At 37.1% G+C, this 17,913-nt stretch overlaps 1 protein-coding gene across 1 annotated transcript in view; it reads right to left on the bottom strand.

Annotated features, from left to right (window-relative positions):
• The window catches only part of LOC133521817 (uncharacterized), a 207,839-nt gene that overhangs the window by 102,791 nt on the left and 87,135 nt on the right, over nt 1–17,913 (bottom strand). Inside the window, exon 2 of the mRNA XM_061856897.1 lies at nt 9,073–9,242. Within this exon, the coding sequence (XP_061712881.1) occupies nt 9,073–9,242 (170 nt within the window). The remainder of the gene's footprint in view (nt 1–9,072; nt 9,243–17,913) is intronic.

Here is a 17,913-nt window from a genome sequence, read left to right as displayed (position 1 = left end):
TAAAATTCATTAGGGCCTATTCATTGTTATTTGTTAATTTGAAAATTAATGGCACCATACATCCCATGACTGGAGCAAAAAAACATAGTTTTAATTGGTTAATAATATTGAAACTAATTGCAGTACCTTTCATTAAATACATAGAAAACATAAAGGACGAATTGGACATTCAACTTTTAAAGCATAAAGCGGTAGAAATTTTACGGATGTCGGTGAAATATAAAAAATACTCCATATTTTCTCTTAAATGTCCCATGATTGGTGCCGTTAACATACAAGTTTTTTGCAGAAATCGCGAAGCGTCTGGTTGACCAAAGAATTGGCGGCTTCCTCGCACAACGTGTCAGTATTGCGATACAACGAGGAAATACCGCTAGCATCCGTGGTAGGTACAATGCCTCAAGAGCCTATCTAGATTTAAGCTAACTATAGTAATACTTTGTATATATCCCTTACGTATATTGTTAACGATATATAGAGGATAATTCTCCAATATTTCCCGGGACACATTACTAGTCCCAATAAACCGGCGTTCCCGACCCTTTGCGGTTGCTGGCGTCTTGTCAGAATCCCCTCATTGACAAGACACGAGCGCGCAATTCCCATTGCTGGAGAGTTGAGTTGTCAAGAAAACCAGTTTGTGTTAACCGGCTGTCGGCTTACGTGAGCGAATATCTCGCGAACGCGAAGCAGCGCGGCGCGGCGCGGCGCGGGTGAATTCAATCCTTTGACACCTATGGAAGTGTCCTACGTGGGCGATCTCGCTGTGAACGCGAATGCTTTTGGGCCGCCGCGCCGCGTCGCATCGCGAGTTATTCGCTCACGTATGGCAGTGTCTTACCTGAGAGCGAATAACTCGCGAACGCGAAGGGTGAATTCAATCCTTTGATACCTATGGAAGTGTCCTACGTGGGCGATCTCCGAATGCCGTTGAGCCGCAGTGCCGCGCCGCGTCGCATTCGCGAGTCATCGCCCACGTAAGCCGCGCTGTAAGCCACTGCGTCATTCATAGATTAGATTAGATGATTTATTTCATGAAAGACAATTACATAATAAATTTGCATTGATGTCAAAAATATAAGAATTTCTATCATGATCGTCAAAATAAAATAATAAAAATGAAAATAATAACAATACTAATGAAATAAAATTATAGCTCCAATAAGGATTGTCAATACAATTAGAATAAATAAGAGAAACAGTAAGTAGGTAAATACTTACAAAAATCCAAAATATAAATGTACAATAACATAATATTCAGTGTGTAAATTAAGACCTATGAAGTATATAGAGATAATGTTTGGTTAGTGATACAATGAAAATACCATAAGTTACGAGATACGAGCTATTTATAAATAAAATAAATAAATAAATATTATAGGACATTATTACACAAATTGACTAAGTCCCACAGTAAGCTCAATAAGGCTTGTGTTGAGGGTACTTAGACAACGATATATATAGGTAATGTATAAATATTTATATACTTAAATACATAGAAAACACCCATAACTCAGGAACAAATATCCATGCTCATCACACGAATAAATGCCCTTACCAGGATTTGAACCCGGGACCATCAGCTTCGTAGGCAGGGTCACTACCCACTAGGTCAAACCGGTCGTCAAGTGTTGACAGTTACTAGACCGGGTATCTTTGGGTATTTCAATAAAAGTAAACAAAATCTACCCTCAAATAGTTCCTTAAGCTTGCTAAGGGTAGAAGGGTAGAAAACATTACATGATCAAATAATGTAAGTTAAAGTCAGGTCGTTCAGTGACAGATCCGGGCGGTTTTGTATTTGGTTGGTTAACCAATAAATCTTATAACTACCCGAAAATTTACACATTGTTTATTGTTATTGAAATACCTAAAGAGACAGGGTATAAACTGGATACTCTAATAGTTTCTAACACCCCATTCCAGATAAGATTAGACATACGGGAAAAAAAATCCAGGACGTCATTATGTAACAATTCTCATTAACACTGGTCAAGTCTTTTTGACCAGTGAACTATTCTTAAAAGCTTGCAATTCACTTACAACTCCTACATAGTGGTGCGAATGTTCATAGGCGACAGTAATCGCTTACCAACAGGAAATTTGTCTGCTTGTTTGTCTCATTTATCATAAAAAAAGTCAGAAAGGGCTTTGACTCTTTCTCGGCAAGCATTTATAATGACACCCCTTCAGGCCCCTAATACGTTCTCTAGTAGGCCTCTAGTAGGCCCTTCGAGTGCTTTATGTCGCTTCGCGAGCTTTGGACAGCTCTTGGCTATTTCCAAAGGGATGAAGGGTACCTAATGATGAATATTGTAAAAATAAAGGGTCTTAGTAGACTTTTCCATAATACTTCTGTTTTTTTTTTGATGTGTTATCCCGTGTATATATTAAGCCAAGTTTTTACAATTTTCATTTCATACACTTGTTTTCTGAAAATGCCCAGGGATAGCGTATAATTCCAGGTATTGATGGTATTTTCATATTTTTTTTTAACTTTTCTCAGTTGAAATACAGCAACCATTACGCTGTCAGTTCTAAATTTAAATAATTCTACTACCAGTCACCGTCCATCGACATAGAAGGCTGTAATGGTGGCAACACTTTAAATAACACATGTTCTATGTTCCAAGAAACTCGTAAAACAAGGAGAAGTTTTGGCCGAAGGGTGTTAAGTTCCGGCGGTTCCGAGGCCGGCTCCCTGACACTGTGTTTAGTTTTAGAACATATTTTACAGTACATATGGTGGTACTTTGCCGCACTAGTGCGAAAATTAGCACATTACGTTACTCTGTCGAACATTTAAAGGGCCATATGTACTGTAAAACGTTGTACAATACATGTGCGTATAGGTAATTCGCAACTCGTGTTGATTTAAAACACTCCCTTCGGTCGTGTTTTAATTTATCGCCACTTGTTTCGACTTTCCTATTTTTCGCACTTGTATCGTAATGTACTATTTTATAATATGTATGTTAGTTTTAAGGTAAATTATCTATGGGCCAGTAGATACCTGAAATACATATTTTAATTCATTCATTAATTATTATGAAGTGCTGGTGGCCTAGCGGTAGGAGCGTGCGACTTACAATGCGGAAGTTGCAGGTTCAAATCCCGGCTGGTACCAATGAGTTTTTCGGAACTTATGTACGAAAGTTCTTTTGATATTTACCAGTCGCTTTTCGGTGAAGGAAAACATCGTGAGGAAACCGGACTAATCCCAACAAGGCCTAGTTTACCCCTCTGGGTTGGAAGGTCAGATGGCAGTCGCTTTCGTAAAAACTAGAGTCTACGCCAATGATTCTGGTTTAGATAAGTTCTCATTTAGATATCGTTTGTATGTCGTATAATTGACAGAAGCAGCTGGATTCGGTTTCGTAACAACTAGTGCCTACGCCAATTTTTGGGATTAGTTGCCAAGCAGACCCCAGGCTTCCATGAGCCGTAGTAATAACCCGGGACAAACGCTAGGAAAATGATGATGATTAATTATTATGTTCCGGTTCGAAGCTTAAATATCTATTCCAGCGAAATATGAGTCTTCTTCTTCCTCGCGTTGTCCCGGCATTTGCCACGGCTCATGGGAGCCTGGGGTCCGCTTGACAACTAATCCCAAGATTTGGCGTAGGCACTAGTTTTTGCGAAAGCGACTGCCATCTGACCTTCCAACCCAGAGGGTAAACTAGGCCTTGTTGGGATTAGTCCGGTTTCCTCACGATGTTTTCCTTCACCGAAAAGCGACTGGTAAATATCAAATGATATTTCGTACATAAGTTCCGAAAAACTCATTGGTACGAGCCGGGGTTTGAACCCGCGACCTCTGGATTGCAAGTCGCACGTTCTTACCGCTAGGCCACCAGCGCTTTTTTTTTTTTTCCACCAGCGCTTTTTTTTTTCAGCGAAATATGAGTATTATTTCCAAAATAATCAAAATAGGTAGCCCGATACTGTCCAATTTAACAGGAAAATTAAATAACAATTTGAATATAAAACCCACATTTTACAAGCATTACAGTTACTATATCGGAATATCAACCTTGTGTATATCTATCTACGGTGGGTTTTTGAATAGCCTCTAAGCGTGAATACTTCGAGAGCGATTCGCTTGATTCCTGTGATTACTAATTACGAAATAATTATTAAGGACTTTAGGTAGCACGTGTTATATAGCTTAAAATGACGGTAAAAAAATGGATGTAAAAATTTGAGCTTTTGTATATATGTATCATAATTGAATCTTTTTTCGGCATTGACCGTAATGTCTCAATTATTGATAGACTGATAGAAAACCCCAAATATTATAGGACATTAAATATTATAGAACATTATTACACAAAAGCCTCACAGTAAGCTCAAGAAGGTTTGTGTTGTAGGTACTCAGACAAGGACATGTATAATACCTATATTAATACTTAAATACATATGTAGAAAACACTCAAAACTCAGGAACAAATATACGTGCTCATCACACAAATAAATGCCCTTACCAGAATTTGAACCCGGAATCATCGGCTTCATAAGCAGGGTACCCACTAGGCCAGAACGGTCGTCAAAGGAATTGGGGTCAGTCAAAGACGCTTAGGTACAAGTTTTTTAAGATAGGAACCGTTTGGATTCAGATTGTACCAGCATTGCTGCTGCAGTATTGCAGTGCGACATTACTGCCGACACAAACGTAAAAATTCCGGGTAGAAACAACGATTGACATTTGGTATATTCCATTTCATTTCATTTCATTTATTTCTTGCAACCATGGTATTTACAGGATGTTCATTTAATTTACCAGTACATACATGGACCCTACTAGGGTGTAGCAATGTTACACTTACATCTACGAATATACAAATATTATATACAACTTAAATCATAGCATGCAATTTTTGAAACATTTCTAATCAAATTAAATAGACATTGTACTTAGCTATCACAGGCATTATTAACAGATATTATTATTACATGTATTTAGGGTTCAGTTTCTAAGAACTCCTGCAGTGTATATGGGCACAAGTTTATAAGGAACAGCTTAAGTTTATTAACAAAGGTAGTATATTTTATTTGACCAGTGGGGCTAAGATGGTCGGCTCTTTATCACTTGTCACCATGTCTGTCACGTTCTAAAAAGTATGTAAGCGCGAAAGTGACGGGCATAGAGACAAGTGATAAAAATGGAACCATGCTGCTACCGCTGAGATACTTAAAGGGAGTTTATTATAAATTTTTATTGCCATCGCATGGGGACCTTTATTTGACATTTGAAGCCTAGAAGTAGCAGCTGCAAGCATTCTATTTCGCGGACGTAAGTTATGCATTTCATAATTGGGGGCTATATATTTAGCAAATAGATTATCATGCTTCCAATCGAATCTTTAAAAAATGTAAACATAAAACTAGAGACCAAGCCAAGATGGCAGCAAGTTTAATAGCCCAGAAGGTGCAAGTGTTAAGTAGACGTTATAATTTCATAGAATTTTGACGTTTAAAATAACACTTCAACCGTCTGGGCTATCAAAATCGTTGCCAGCATAACTTGGTCTGAGTCTACGTCACTTGGCCAAAAGACCAAAGTGATATACTCAACATCAATAGTAATAGATAAATTGACGCGCCTAAAGTATTTACCATCCGGAAATACTTTCCTAAATATATATATATTTATCTACAATTATTTAAATTCAATAAAGCAAGGCGCACAAACTCGCCTCGATTCCCCTCTCTTATAAATAAAAATATAATAGCCTTAGAATACTTTAATAATTATAATAAGCTAACTTTCACGTTAGTTAGCATACCAAATTGTACGCACGCGAAAAATTCATTATTAAACTGGTTACAACCGACCGAACGGAAGAAAACAACATCTACATTGAAAAAAATTACGTTGTTAATGAATCAAATTGATGATAATAACATGTTAAAGATAAGGAGATTATGTCTTTAACATCGTTATAAGTTCCATATACCGATAATGATTTGATACAACTATCGACCCGATTCGAAGAATGAGATATGTTAACGATAAGTTCTGGTTCAGATAAGTTCTCAATTAGATATCGTTTGTATGTCGACACAAGCAGCTCGATTCAGGCAACCAATGTAACTTTGTCGTTAGAAATAACGTAGATAGATCTTATTGGGATCACAGCGGAACCGAAAAAAAACGTCAATTTTGACATGTCGTTTAGTTATCGATCTCTTCTCACCTTTAACACATTATTATCCTGTCTCCATTCGTCAGGGGAAAAATATCGTGACCAAAACCAAGACCATGTTTAACCCTATTTTTAAACCAGCTGCGTAAACGGTTTTTATTATCTATGCACATACATATGGATATGTTTATAACTTATCTTCTACTGTAGCGTCAAAACTGAGGTGATTGGGTTGTCTACTATCCTACTTTTAGGAGTTTCTTTTCTAAACAAAAAGAAAAACAGTTTTCTAGTTAAGTTTTTTCAAAAAAATTGTTAATTCTTTATCAAACATTTCATGATACGAGCCGCGAAACAATTTTTTTTAGTAATCCATCTTAACAGGAAACTAGTCGGTCGGTGTAGACCCTCAATCAAGCAGCGCACTTACATAGACTTACACGCAATCCATTGTCTATGGCTAACATGGGTGAGTCATTGTTGCCAGCGGTCAGGCCGTGTGATTCTCATTGTAGGTATGTAGGTATACAGTATACACACTCACGGTCAGGAAGTAGACAGCTTGCTATACCACACAAAATCAAGACTGATCCTCTTTCTGCTTGTAATGTTATTGATATCATTTTACTTTTACTGTGAAACTTTTTAATTTTGGTGAATATAAACAGGAAAGTAGACGGTCATCATATAGACTTGCACGCCAATCTATTATTTATTGTTAACTTGGGTGAGTCATTGTTGCCAGCGGTCAGGCCGTGTGATTCTCATTGTAGGTATTTAGGTATACAGTATACACACTCACGGCTAGGAAGTAGACAGCTTGCTATACCACATAAAATCAAGACTGACCCTCTTTCTGCTTGTAATGTTATTGATACCATTTCATTTTTACTGTGAAACTTTTTAATTTTGGTGGATATAAACAGGAAACTAGACGGTCATCATATAGACTTGCACGCCAATCTATTGTTTATGGTTAACTTGGGTGAGTCATTGTTGACAGTGATTAGGCCGTGTGATTCTCATTGTAGGTATGTAGGTATACAGTATACACACTCACGGCTAGGAAGTAGACAGCTTGCTATACCACACAAAATCAAGACTGACCCTCTTTCTGCTTGTAATGTTATTGATATAATTTTACTTTTACTGTGAAACTTTTTAATTTTGGTGGGTATAAACAGGAAACTAGTCTGTCACCATATAGACTTACACGCAATATATTGTCTATGGTTAGCATGGGTGAGTCATTGTTGCCAGCGGTCAGGTCGTGTGATCCTCACTGGTATGTAGGTATACAGTATACACACTCACTGCTAGGAGGTAGACAGCTTACTACACCTTCGCGGGGTCATGTTAAAAATATACTTATTTTTAACATATTCACAACGAATTATTTAACTCTCTTATTTGCAGTGCAAGTAGTTTAATATACACAGATATTTCTTTATAGTAGTCACCTGTAATAATTTACGGGCTGAATAAATAGGTCATACTGAACCACTTTTTTTTTTTCACTCTCCCATAAAAAATATCAAGGTCAGACATCCAAAATGTATGAAACAGTCATTTATCGGCGATTTCGGGGATGATTCTACACCAAAAGTGGCTCAATATGACCTATATATATGGTGACTAGGTGTTGTGAAATCTAAATAAATAAATAATAATTAATAACCGTTCTTATGTTGGTGGTCCAGAGCAAGCGAGTCGCTATTGGTCGGAAGGGAACAGTAATGCCAACACAGATCCACGATAATGTGCCACAATGCAACCTGCGTCACGCCCGGTCACTGAATAATAGCCAAATCGTTGATTTATGAACGTGAATGCAAAATTTTACATTAAACGTGCCTTATATTCGATATTGAATTCTGTGTTGTAGCTGGTTGAATATAGTTTGCTTTGGAGTTTAATTTTGATCTTAAGTGAGGAAATTTATGTGATGTAAATGATCACACAGTAGGAATATAATTTTTGAAATGTTTCTAAAAGCTTGCATACTTTTTATTGCATATAATATACTAAAGATATTTATAGGTTATCGGAGCATACGCATGCATAGAGGAAATTAAGAATACTGTTAAATTAAAATATTTGCCGCGGCCACGTACATTTTTGAAGCTCAGTTGGATTGTGCTGAACCTTATAACCACTGGACGGTTGATACCCTCTTTAGAACAGAAACAGTCATAATAATTAAAATATTTTGTGTGTTTATATTTTTAATAAATAAATAAAATAATTGATGTACTTACTCATTTTCTTTTTTGCTTGATAAAGGTTTCTTGTCACCTAAATAAAATTATTTTAAAGTAGGAACTCGTACTTTTGGAAATCATTCAGTAATTAGCTACGAGTATCATATTTGTTTGAAAATGTTTTTTAGAAAGCTCATTGTTACCAGCAAGGCAAAAAACATTCGCAGATAGTTCGGAACCTGCTGAAAACAAAAAAAAATGTACAGCCAGTAAAACTGAGATATATATTGGGCGTACTAAAAACTAAGATTGCAGTACAATAACGCGTTCAGGGCACTGTTGCGGCTTCCTTGATATTGCAGGGCGTTAGGCATGTTCGCGGACGCGGCCGTCCTCGGCCGTTGCATGGATCTGCATGTTATGAGAATTTCAACGGATCCATGAGGCTGTGGAGGGGTGGGCGAGTCTGATATTTATATATATATATATATATATATATATATATATACATATATATATATATATATATATACATGTTTATTTTATTACTTGAATTATCTGTGCTATGTTTGCTTTCTTTTTAAAATAGTCTAACATAGTTATTAAGTGTTACTAACCATAATATGGAACCAACTGTATTCTGAATATATTTTTTTTAATTTTATTACAGGGGTGCTAAGCTAATAGTTTTGCTGACTGTACACTCGGCTACAAAGTCTTACCTCGTGCGGGGTGTATCGGAAGATCTCGTGCGTACCGCGGTACCACTTGACGGAGTGCAACGCGGGGTCGTTGTGTTGCCGAGAGTACTGGCACCGGAGCTCCGCCTCCTTGTTGGGGTCTGTCCACCGCGGGACCTCTAGCGAGGTTATTGTGTGCGACACAGTTCGAGCTGCAACAAACAAAAAACATTTTTAATATGATAAGAACATATTTGACTCTTGAAAATTGAAATTATGTCGCCAAATTATTTATCGCTGCAAAAGCAAAAATTCGGGTGGCGCCAAGATTTCTTAAAACTGTTACGGGATATCTATGTACGTATAGACGTTAGTAGAACTGCAAGTAAAACCGCACGTGTTACTACCTGCAAAAAATAATTCTAATTAGCACCTGAGCGCGAGTTAGTCCAACGCTCAATAAAACGAGTGTAGATAGGAGCGAGACACAGCGATCGGATCTTTCGTTCCCACCTATGGTTGTCGCCTTAGCCTAATCCAGTCGCACTATGTCGTGGCCAGACCGAAACTGCGCTCTAACGCGCCTTTGAGCATCTCGATGACACATTTTAGACTGGTTCTGTAGCATTCGACTCGCCGGCACTCGGTAACCGTAGAAGGACCACACAGTTTCGCAGCTTTTTTTTCGCGCGCAGCGATCTGTGTATGATTGTTCCCAAACATTTATTTTGAGCAAAGAAGGCAACATGGTTACATTACAATGGATGAAGGGGCTTAGTGGATCAAATGGAAACGATGTAGCTGATGAACTGGCCAGAAAAGGTTCAGAAACACCGGATCTGAACCCATAATATCCCCAACCAGCCAGCACCCAGCTAGAACAACATCACAGACAACAACAAAATAAGTACTGGAATAAAATGATAACACGTAGGCAAACCAAAGATATTCTACCGAAACGGAACCATAAGATCACCAAAACACTACTTAAAACATCAAGAAACCAACTACGTAAAATAGTAGGATTAATTACAGGACATAACACATTAAACGAACACCTACATAATATGGAACTAGCTGAAAGCCATGTGCAGAGCGTACATGTAAAAAGAGGAAAAAAAAACCTGGATAAGAAGCAACTGGATACGGAATCCGTGCACACTAAAGGAGGCAGTTAGCAACCTAAAGAACTTGCTAGTTTCATGGAGGAGCTGGGGTGGTTAGAGTAGCGCTACCTCGTTTCAAGCAAAATATGCACAAAGGTTGTCGATTTGCGGAAAATGTCCAGCAACACTAACTAACTAAAGCGAACGCAGCCGACGCGCATAAATGAGGGTAGACCGTGCGCGGTCTACACAACTTTGACACCCACCCGCTATCTCCAGTGACCCGTGAACAAGATGCTACATGCATGCGTCGACATATCGGCAGCTCATAAGCAATATAAAAGGTAATCACGGTTCATATCCCCGGCGATTTAAGTCTAGACTAACTACCGAGTAACTCATACTAAGCTCTAATCAATATTTAAACAGGCCCTAAGACATGGGTACGCACTCGTAGGGACTTTAATAAAAATAAAATAAAATAAAAATAAAAAGTAGGGACCTTATCAGATAAAAATAAATCTGAATATTGATTATCTCTAAAATTTTGTTAATTAGAATACCGATGTCTTTAAGAAAATTACCTAATTTAAAGGTCAGGAATGAAACCTTGAAATTTATGAAAGCGACTTTATTTGCGTAGAATAAATATTTCCATACCTATATGCCATAACATTTATGTACCACGATTTTATCCCTTTTCATCCCCTTGAGGAATAATTTCTGGGATAAAAACTATCCTATCAAATTATCCCTCCATAATAAATTCAATCTATTCTGGTTCAGCGGTTCAAACGTAAAGGTACCTAACAGACGAACAGAATTACAACCACAATTATATTAGTGCGGGTTGTTTCCAAGCAATTGTGATATTAACCTTGACGACTGGTCTGGCCTAGTGGGTAGTGACCCTGCCTACGAAGCCGAAGGTCCCGGGTTAAATCCTGGTAAGGGCATTTATTCGTGTGATGAGCATGGATATTTGTTCCTGAGTCACGGGTGTTTTCTATGTATTTAAGTATTTATAAATATTTATATATTATATATATCGTGGTCTCACCCTCAACACAAGCCTTATTGAGCTTACTGTGGGACTTAGTCAATTTGTGTAATAATGTCATATAATATTAATATTAATACTAACCTGCGGTGCCAGCATGGTTCCATTTTTATCACTTGTCACTATGCCCGTCACTTTCACGCTTACATACTTGTTAGAGCGTGACAGGCATGGTAACAAATAATAAAGAGCCGACGTAGCTTTTTAGGCCACACACATAATAAAAGAGTGGATCAGATGCCACACCTACGGCCCCATTACTGTCTGAAGGCCAGGCTGAGTAAACACATTTATATTAATGACAGAACATCGTTACAGTTGTTGCGAGATCCATTTCATATATTAAATGGTTGTTACCTAGGTACTTGCTATGCTTAAGTCTAAAATAAGGTAAGCAAAGGAAAAAGGAAAAAAGTGTAGCTAGTATCCAATGCATTGAGGTATTCTAAATAAATAACTTAGTGGTCTGCATCGTTTTTATTTCCACTTCGTTTTACCGTATATAGATTTTCGCTTATTGAGCAATACACTTTAACACAGGTTTCCTAACCAATAAATAGTTTTAATAGGGGAAAGCAAAGCAAAATTGCACACTTAAGGAAAAAAATACATATTTAAATAATCAACAGCATTATTTTATATTAAAAATTAACAACAAATCAAATCAAATCACATGAATAACAAGATATTGAATAATTCCCAAAATCTAGGGTTTGGTCCGTTCTGCCCGCATGGGTAGGCAAAATGGACCTAAATTTAACATTTTTCACCAATGGATCTGGCGTATTCATCTTCGTCGTCAATGCCAGCACAATGACAATGAGGCCACGTTACATTTCTGACACTGCTGGCTTTCGTTGGACTCTGAATACAGATGTGAGAAATACAAACACTGAGCATCTTCTTCTTCTGACGAATCCCTTCCTTTTCCTTTGGCTTTGCCTTTACCCTTGCCCTTATCCTTGCCTTTACTTTTGCTTTTGCCCTTATTTTTACCCTTGTTCTTGTTTTTCCCTTTAGACCGTTGTGCCCCGACCGTTTTGCCTTTTGGTTAGATATGAAAACAATATATATTTTTTGGAAGTTATGCTACCACCGATCTTATTAGGTTGTATTCTTAAAACAGATAATACTTGTCAGTTATTTATCTGAACATACAAAGTTACGGATCTGGATAAAAGAGGCAGCTAAACGAAATTCCCATTTTTTACATCAAAACACCAAAAAAACGACTTACCTTGATAAAAACGTGGCCGTATGCATGGTAGTTTCACGAGCACTGACCGACAGCGGGAGAGGGATCATATATTGCCAGAAGAACCACTAGATGTAGTAAGTAGTTCGCAAGATAACAAACTGTTCCGTTGTACCTTCCTGTGCCGTTTTATCTTCCTTTCCCCTATAGCCGAGATAAATATGATTTAATATGAACGAGTATCAAGTACCTACTGTATTCGTTGTCATATTACTAAGTAGGTCGTTTAGCGACAAAATATATATTTAATAGATATTTTTCTTACTTCACAGCATACTATTAGACGACCGGTCTGGTCTAGTGGGTAGTGACTCTGCCTATGCAGTCGATAGTCCTGGGTTCGAATCCCAGTAAGGGCATTTATTTGTGTGATGAGCACAGGAATTGGTTCCCGATTCATGGTTGTTTTCTATGTATTTAACGTAGGTATATTATTGTTGTTTGAGTACCCACAATACCAGTCTTCTTGAGTTTACTGTGGGGCTTAGTTAATTTGTGTAAGAATGTCCTATAATATTTATTTATTTATAATATACTTTTTTTTTCATTTTGTATTGTTAAGGAATAAACAAAATTATCTCTGTAGGCTACGTTAAAAATAAGGCTAGCGATCGAAACACCGTGCAGTAGCAGCCTCTAGTACCGCCGCAACTTAATTCATTTTCGGGCCAAGGCCACAAAAGTCTAGTCGACTTCATAAAACTTCCTTCGCGAAATTTCTGTACCCCGAGACAAGACAAATATTATGAAGTTACTCTTACACGGACCATTTGTTCATTTTACGTAATAAGTTACGTTTTGGGCAGAATTTATTCGCTGGCGAATTTAAATGGAATTTTAATTTATTTATTGAGAGGAAATTGAGATTTCAAGGCGAAGACGTCAGAGCCAAAGAGAATTGACAGCTCAGGGCCTACCGTGAAAACCAAAATTCGCGATTGCGGGGATCTATCACGGTTACTCCAATTAAGGTGTAATTAGAATGACAGAGAAAGATGCCTGCAATTTGCGAACTTCGATTTTCTCTGTTATAGCCCAGAACCACTCTTATAGTAATTTCTTAACCAAGGGATCAAAGGCACCCATTTCTGTCGAGGTAATTTGGTGCTCGAACGCACTAAGAGTGCTAATAGTTCGAGACTGAAATGGTGCCTTTCATTCGAGATAAACACTCTACTTTTCATTTCGAATACGAGGTATGTAATACATAATTACAGGTATGTACTTTTTTTTTTAATTCCGCTACCTAAAGGTTGTCTGGAAGAGATCGCTTTTTAGCGATAAGGCCGCCTGTTGTTTACCTCTTCTTTATGTGTAGTAAGTGTAAGGTAAAAATATCGTTGTTTTTGCAATTATCAGGATTGAAATTGTAAAACAAATCCATTTGAAACGAAATTTTTAATTGCTTATCGTAAAAAAAGAAAAAAACGTACTTAGAAAGTACGGTACTCTAGAGCAGAATCGTATCATTTTCTGCACACTTTTTAGAACAACGACAACCCAGTTTCAGAGCAAGAGAAAGGAAAAATACATTGCAATACGTCCACATATTATAAATTAAAATAGGTTATAGGCGTTCCAAAATGGAAGCGCTTAAATTGTACAAATTGTACAGCTGGTCTTTAGTCGCGCCTAGGCAAGCAAGAAATGTGCACGTGCTAAGTAATGAACTCCCTGATATCGACAGAGGAGAGGTTACATATTATGTTTATGTTCGACAAGGAGTGCAACAAGTAAATATTAATTTATAACACTTAAATTGACCGGTATATAAACCGTGATTACCTTTTATATTGTTTTTATTGAGCTCCCAATATTTTGACGCAGTTACATGCATCTTGTTCACGGGTAACTGGAGATAGCGGGTGGGTGTCAAAGTTGTGTAGACTGCGCTCGGTCTACCCTCATTCGTGCGCGTCGGCTGCATTCGCTTTCAACGTTACCACTGGTCGCGTCCACACTTGTCAGTCTATCTAAGCACACCACACTCACAGTGTCACTAAGCGTGTTTGATTTGGATATCAATGGTTTTTATGGTTATGGTATGTTTTTTTGGTTAGAGTAGTGAAACTAACTAACTAACTAACTAACTGCTTTGGCTCAGCGATCCAAAACGAATCTTGGCCTCCGAAACGAGAGAACGCCACCTGTCCCGATCCAGCGCGGTTTCCTGCCATGAATTGGCATTCAGCCGACGCAGGTCCGCCTCCACCGGAGGGCGCCGTGGTGAATGTCATCATCGATCCCAGTGCGCCCTCATTAACGGCAAAGAGGGTGAAACGCCGGAGTGGGTTTAGTGGGTAGGGCTAAATTCTCCCCCCCTCTTCCCTGGAGAGGGGAAAGGAGTGGCGAGTCCCACACACCGTGCGTAAATGCATTCCCACTCCGTCAACAAAAAAAAAAAAAAAGGTCCGCCTCCACGACATCACACCAGCGGTGGCGCTGGGGCTGGGGCTGGGGGTAGTGAAACTAACCATTCAAAACTGTTATTAATTTATAAGTAACGAAATAAACTTAAAAGTGTTTTTCTGTTGTTCGAAAACTCATATATGCTTCCAGAAATCTAAGAAGCGTGGCATCATATGTTTTGAGCAATAAAATATTTATTAATTATTTTATGCTGTTTATGCGTGTAACCTATTTATCTATAGTGATGTATTAATTGTTACTACTTATGTATGTCATTTAAAATACCTATATGGACAGTACTCGTGGACAGTAAAAAGGACAAACAAATCACCAAAGCTGTCTGTCATTTAGGGGGCTCCCCGTGGTTTTCATAGATTTTTGACAAATTTTGAGTCGTTACTCCTACATTTGCACTACAGATAGAATTATAAGACAAACGGCTATCGGTTTTCCAATCTTTTATCTCTATTCTGGTCTGCCGGATTTTGAAAGAAATTAACACTTATTTTTTTATGATTTTTTAAAAATTGTCTAAAAAAACACTTTTTTCGTTACTCGATTGCTGTGAAGGATCTTACACCTAAGAAAATTACATATTAGATTTTAATTTTATAGTAATTAACATAATAGTTTGAAGAAGTCTCCGAAATAAAGGATTTGGGTGTCATATTGGACAGTCAGCTATCGTTTAAGGCTCAAATAGACGATATTGTAAAAAGAAGTTATAAGCTATTAGGTTTTGTATGGCGCAATTGCAAAATTTTTAAAGGAAGTGCGGCTCTTATTACCGCCTACACTTCCTTAGTAAGGAATACTTTAGAATACTGTTCAAGTGTACGGAACCCCCAGTATAAATGCCATGAAGATAGAATAGAAAGAATTCAAAAACAATTTCTATTTTTCTTATCCATACATCAAAAGAAACTCCGTTCTCTTCCGACATACGAGGATCGACTAATTTTTTTCAAATTATCTCCTCTAGTGAAGCGCCGGTGGATTGCAGATCAACTTTTGCTACACAAAATATTAAATGGAATCATTGAATCTCCCGAACTTATAGGCAAAATAAGATTTTCAGTGCCAAGGCCAAACTCTCGTATAGTTAACTTCCGACCTTTCGCTCTTAGAACTTACCGAACGAACCTCGGATCTCACGGCACTATACCTAGAATATGTAGGGAACATAACAAGTTATTTAAAGCATCCCGAGTCGACATATTATCTTTAAGTCAAAGTAGTTATAAGAATTATTTGTATAAAAATGCTATAGTATAAAAACTGCCGTCCTATCACTAAAACCTATCTAACCCACAAATTATAGTTTTGAGATATGAGCAAAAAACGTTCAAACCCATATCTCTAGAAAATGTGTACATTTCTTCCGGATTTCTTTTGTGCAAAAATTAAAACTAAATTTATCCTTACTTTATTTGAAAACCATTTCCTCAAAAATTATATTATTAATTAGAAAATCACAATTTTGTGTTTTAGTGTTGCAAATAATTACTAAAATATGTGCGATATTACTCCTAAAACACCGTTAAGTATACCTTAACCGTTGTTTAGAATTGAATAACATATAAAAAATAACTAAAATAACGGCCAAGTCAATTTACGTGTTTATAGTATCGTAATTGTGAATTGTGTAATAAACAAAACATAGCTTAATAACCGCAAAGGTACTGAACAATTTTATAGTATTTTATCTGTTAAAATATTACCTAGAAAACATTTGTAATAAACACGTTATTGGACTGTAACCGTTTTTTAGCTATGTAATGACTATACATATTGAAGTAATTTGTATGCATTCCTATACTAAAAGCCCGTTAAATGACGAACTAGTAATGCTCACTAGGTTTAAGTCTTGGAAATATTCACTAAAAAAGGTTTATTGTATTAACAAAATCATGTTAACCTGCGTTATACTACTAAGTTTTAAGAGAAATTCAATATGTTAAATCACATCTGTATCGTATATGTATTTATTCGCATGCAAAATAAAACCAAAAACTTAAAAAATACTGACAAATCAGTCGTCAACTTTTTAAAATTTTAAAAACGCAAAGTGTGTCAGTCTCAAAAATGTGTTAAATTTTATATAAAAAAATGTACGTGAAGAAGTAGATTACTAACCATTGTAAGGTGCCTGATCCATGTAAGGCCCAGTGTCTAATGAAGCCCACTTTTGAAAATGAGCCCCCCCCCGCGCTTTAATTGCCAGTTCAAAAACCTAGTAAGGCTAAATGACTACACTAAAACCTATCATTTCTCAGATCCCTACTAGTTTTATATACGGAATTTGTGACTTCCTGAGTTTTACTACGGTAAAAGGTAAGTTAACATACTACTTACTGGTTTTAGAGGCATACAAATCTGTAGTAATCATAATAATTGTGCCGATTTTGGAGCAGGTGTCTCTGTAATCGGGTGAGTACTTATGAGATGGATACAAATAAGATAAAAAACGAATTTCCAATAATTAGTTACCCACCTTACCTAGTAGGTTTTTATATAGGGCAGCCAAAATCAGCCTTTAACACCCTTCGCATAAAAATAAAGCATTAATCTCATGCAATATGGAATGGCTGTAGTACAATATGCGGAGATGATCAGAGGCTTCACTTTCATAATTCCGTTGAATTTGGGGACCCGCTAAAGTGTGGTAGTTTCTTAAGTTACTTGGAGTTAGTAAATATTACAAAGCTCAATTAATACCTTTTTTGATTTCGACTGCATTAATCTGCACTTCTTTTCTTCTGATTTTTTTTTCTCGTTAAGTAGAAAAATCTAAAACTTCCCTTCTAATGCATCTACTTAACTTTTTTTAATGTTCGTCTCGTCTAAGGCCGTTGGAAAAGACGATGCGAGCCAAAACATGATCCTCCCTCTAATTGACCTTATTGATCATATCATCATATGTATCCTCGATAACTCTATTCTTCTTATATTTTCCAGTCGCTTTGGTAAGATGCCGTTAGAAAGTCCAATTCCTTCTCCTTCTCAAACTACCGCTCTATTTATTTCCATTTATTTGTTTCCTCTCTTAAGTT

Source organism: Cydia pomonella, chromosome 10 (assembly GCF_033807575.1).
Source record: "Cydia pomonella isolate Wapato2018A chromosome 10, ilCydPomo1, whole genome shotgun sequence".
Lineage (NCBI taxonomy): Eukaryota > Metazoa > Arthropoda > Insecta > Lepidoptera > Tortricidae > Cydia > Cydia pomonella.
This window is presented reverse-complemented; position numbering and strand designations above follow the sequence as displayed.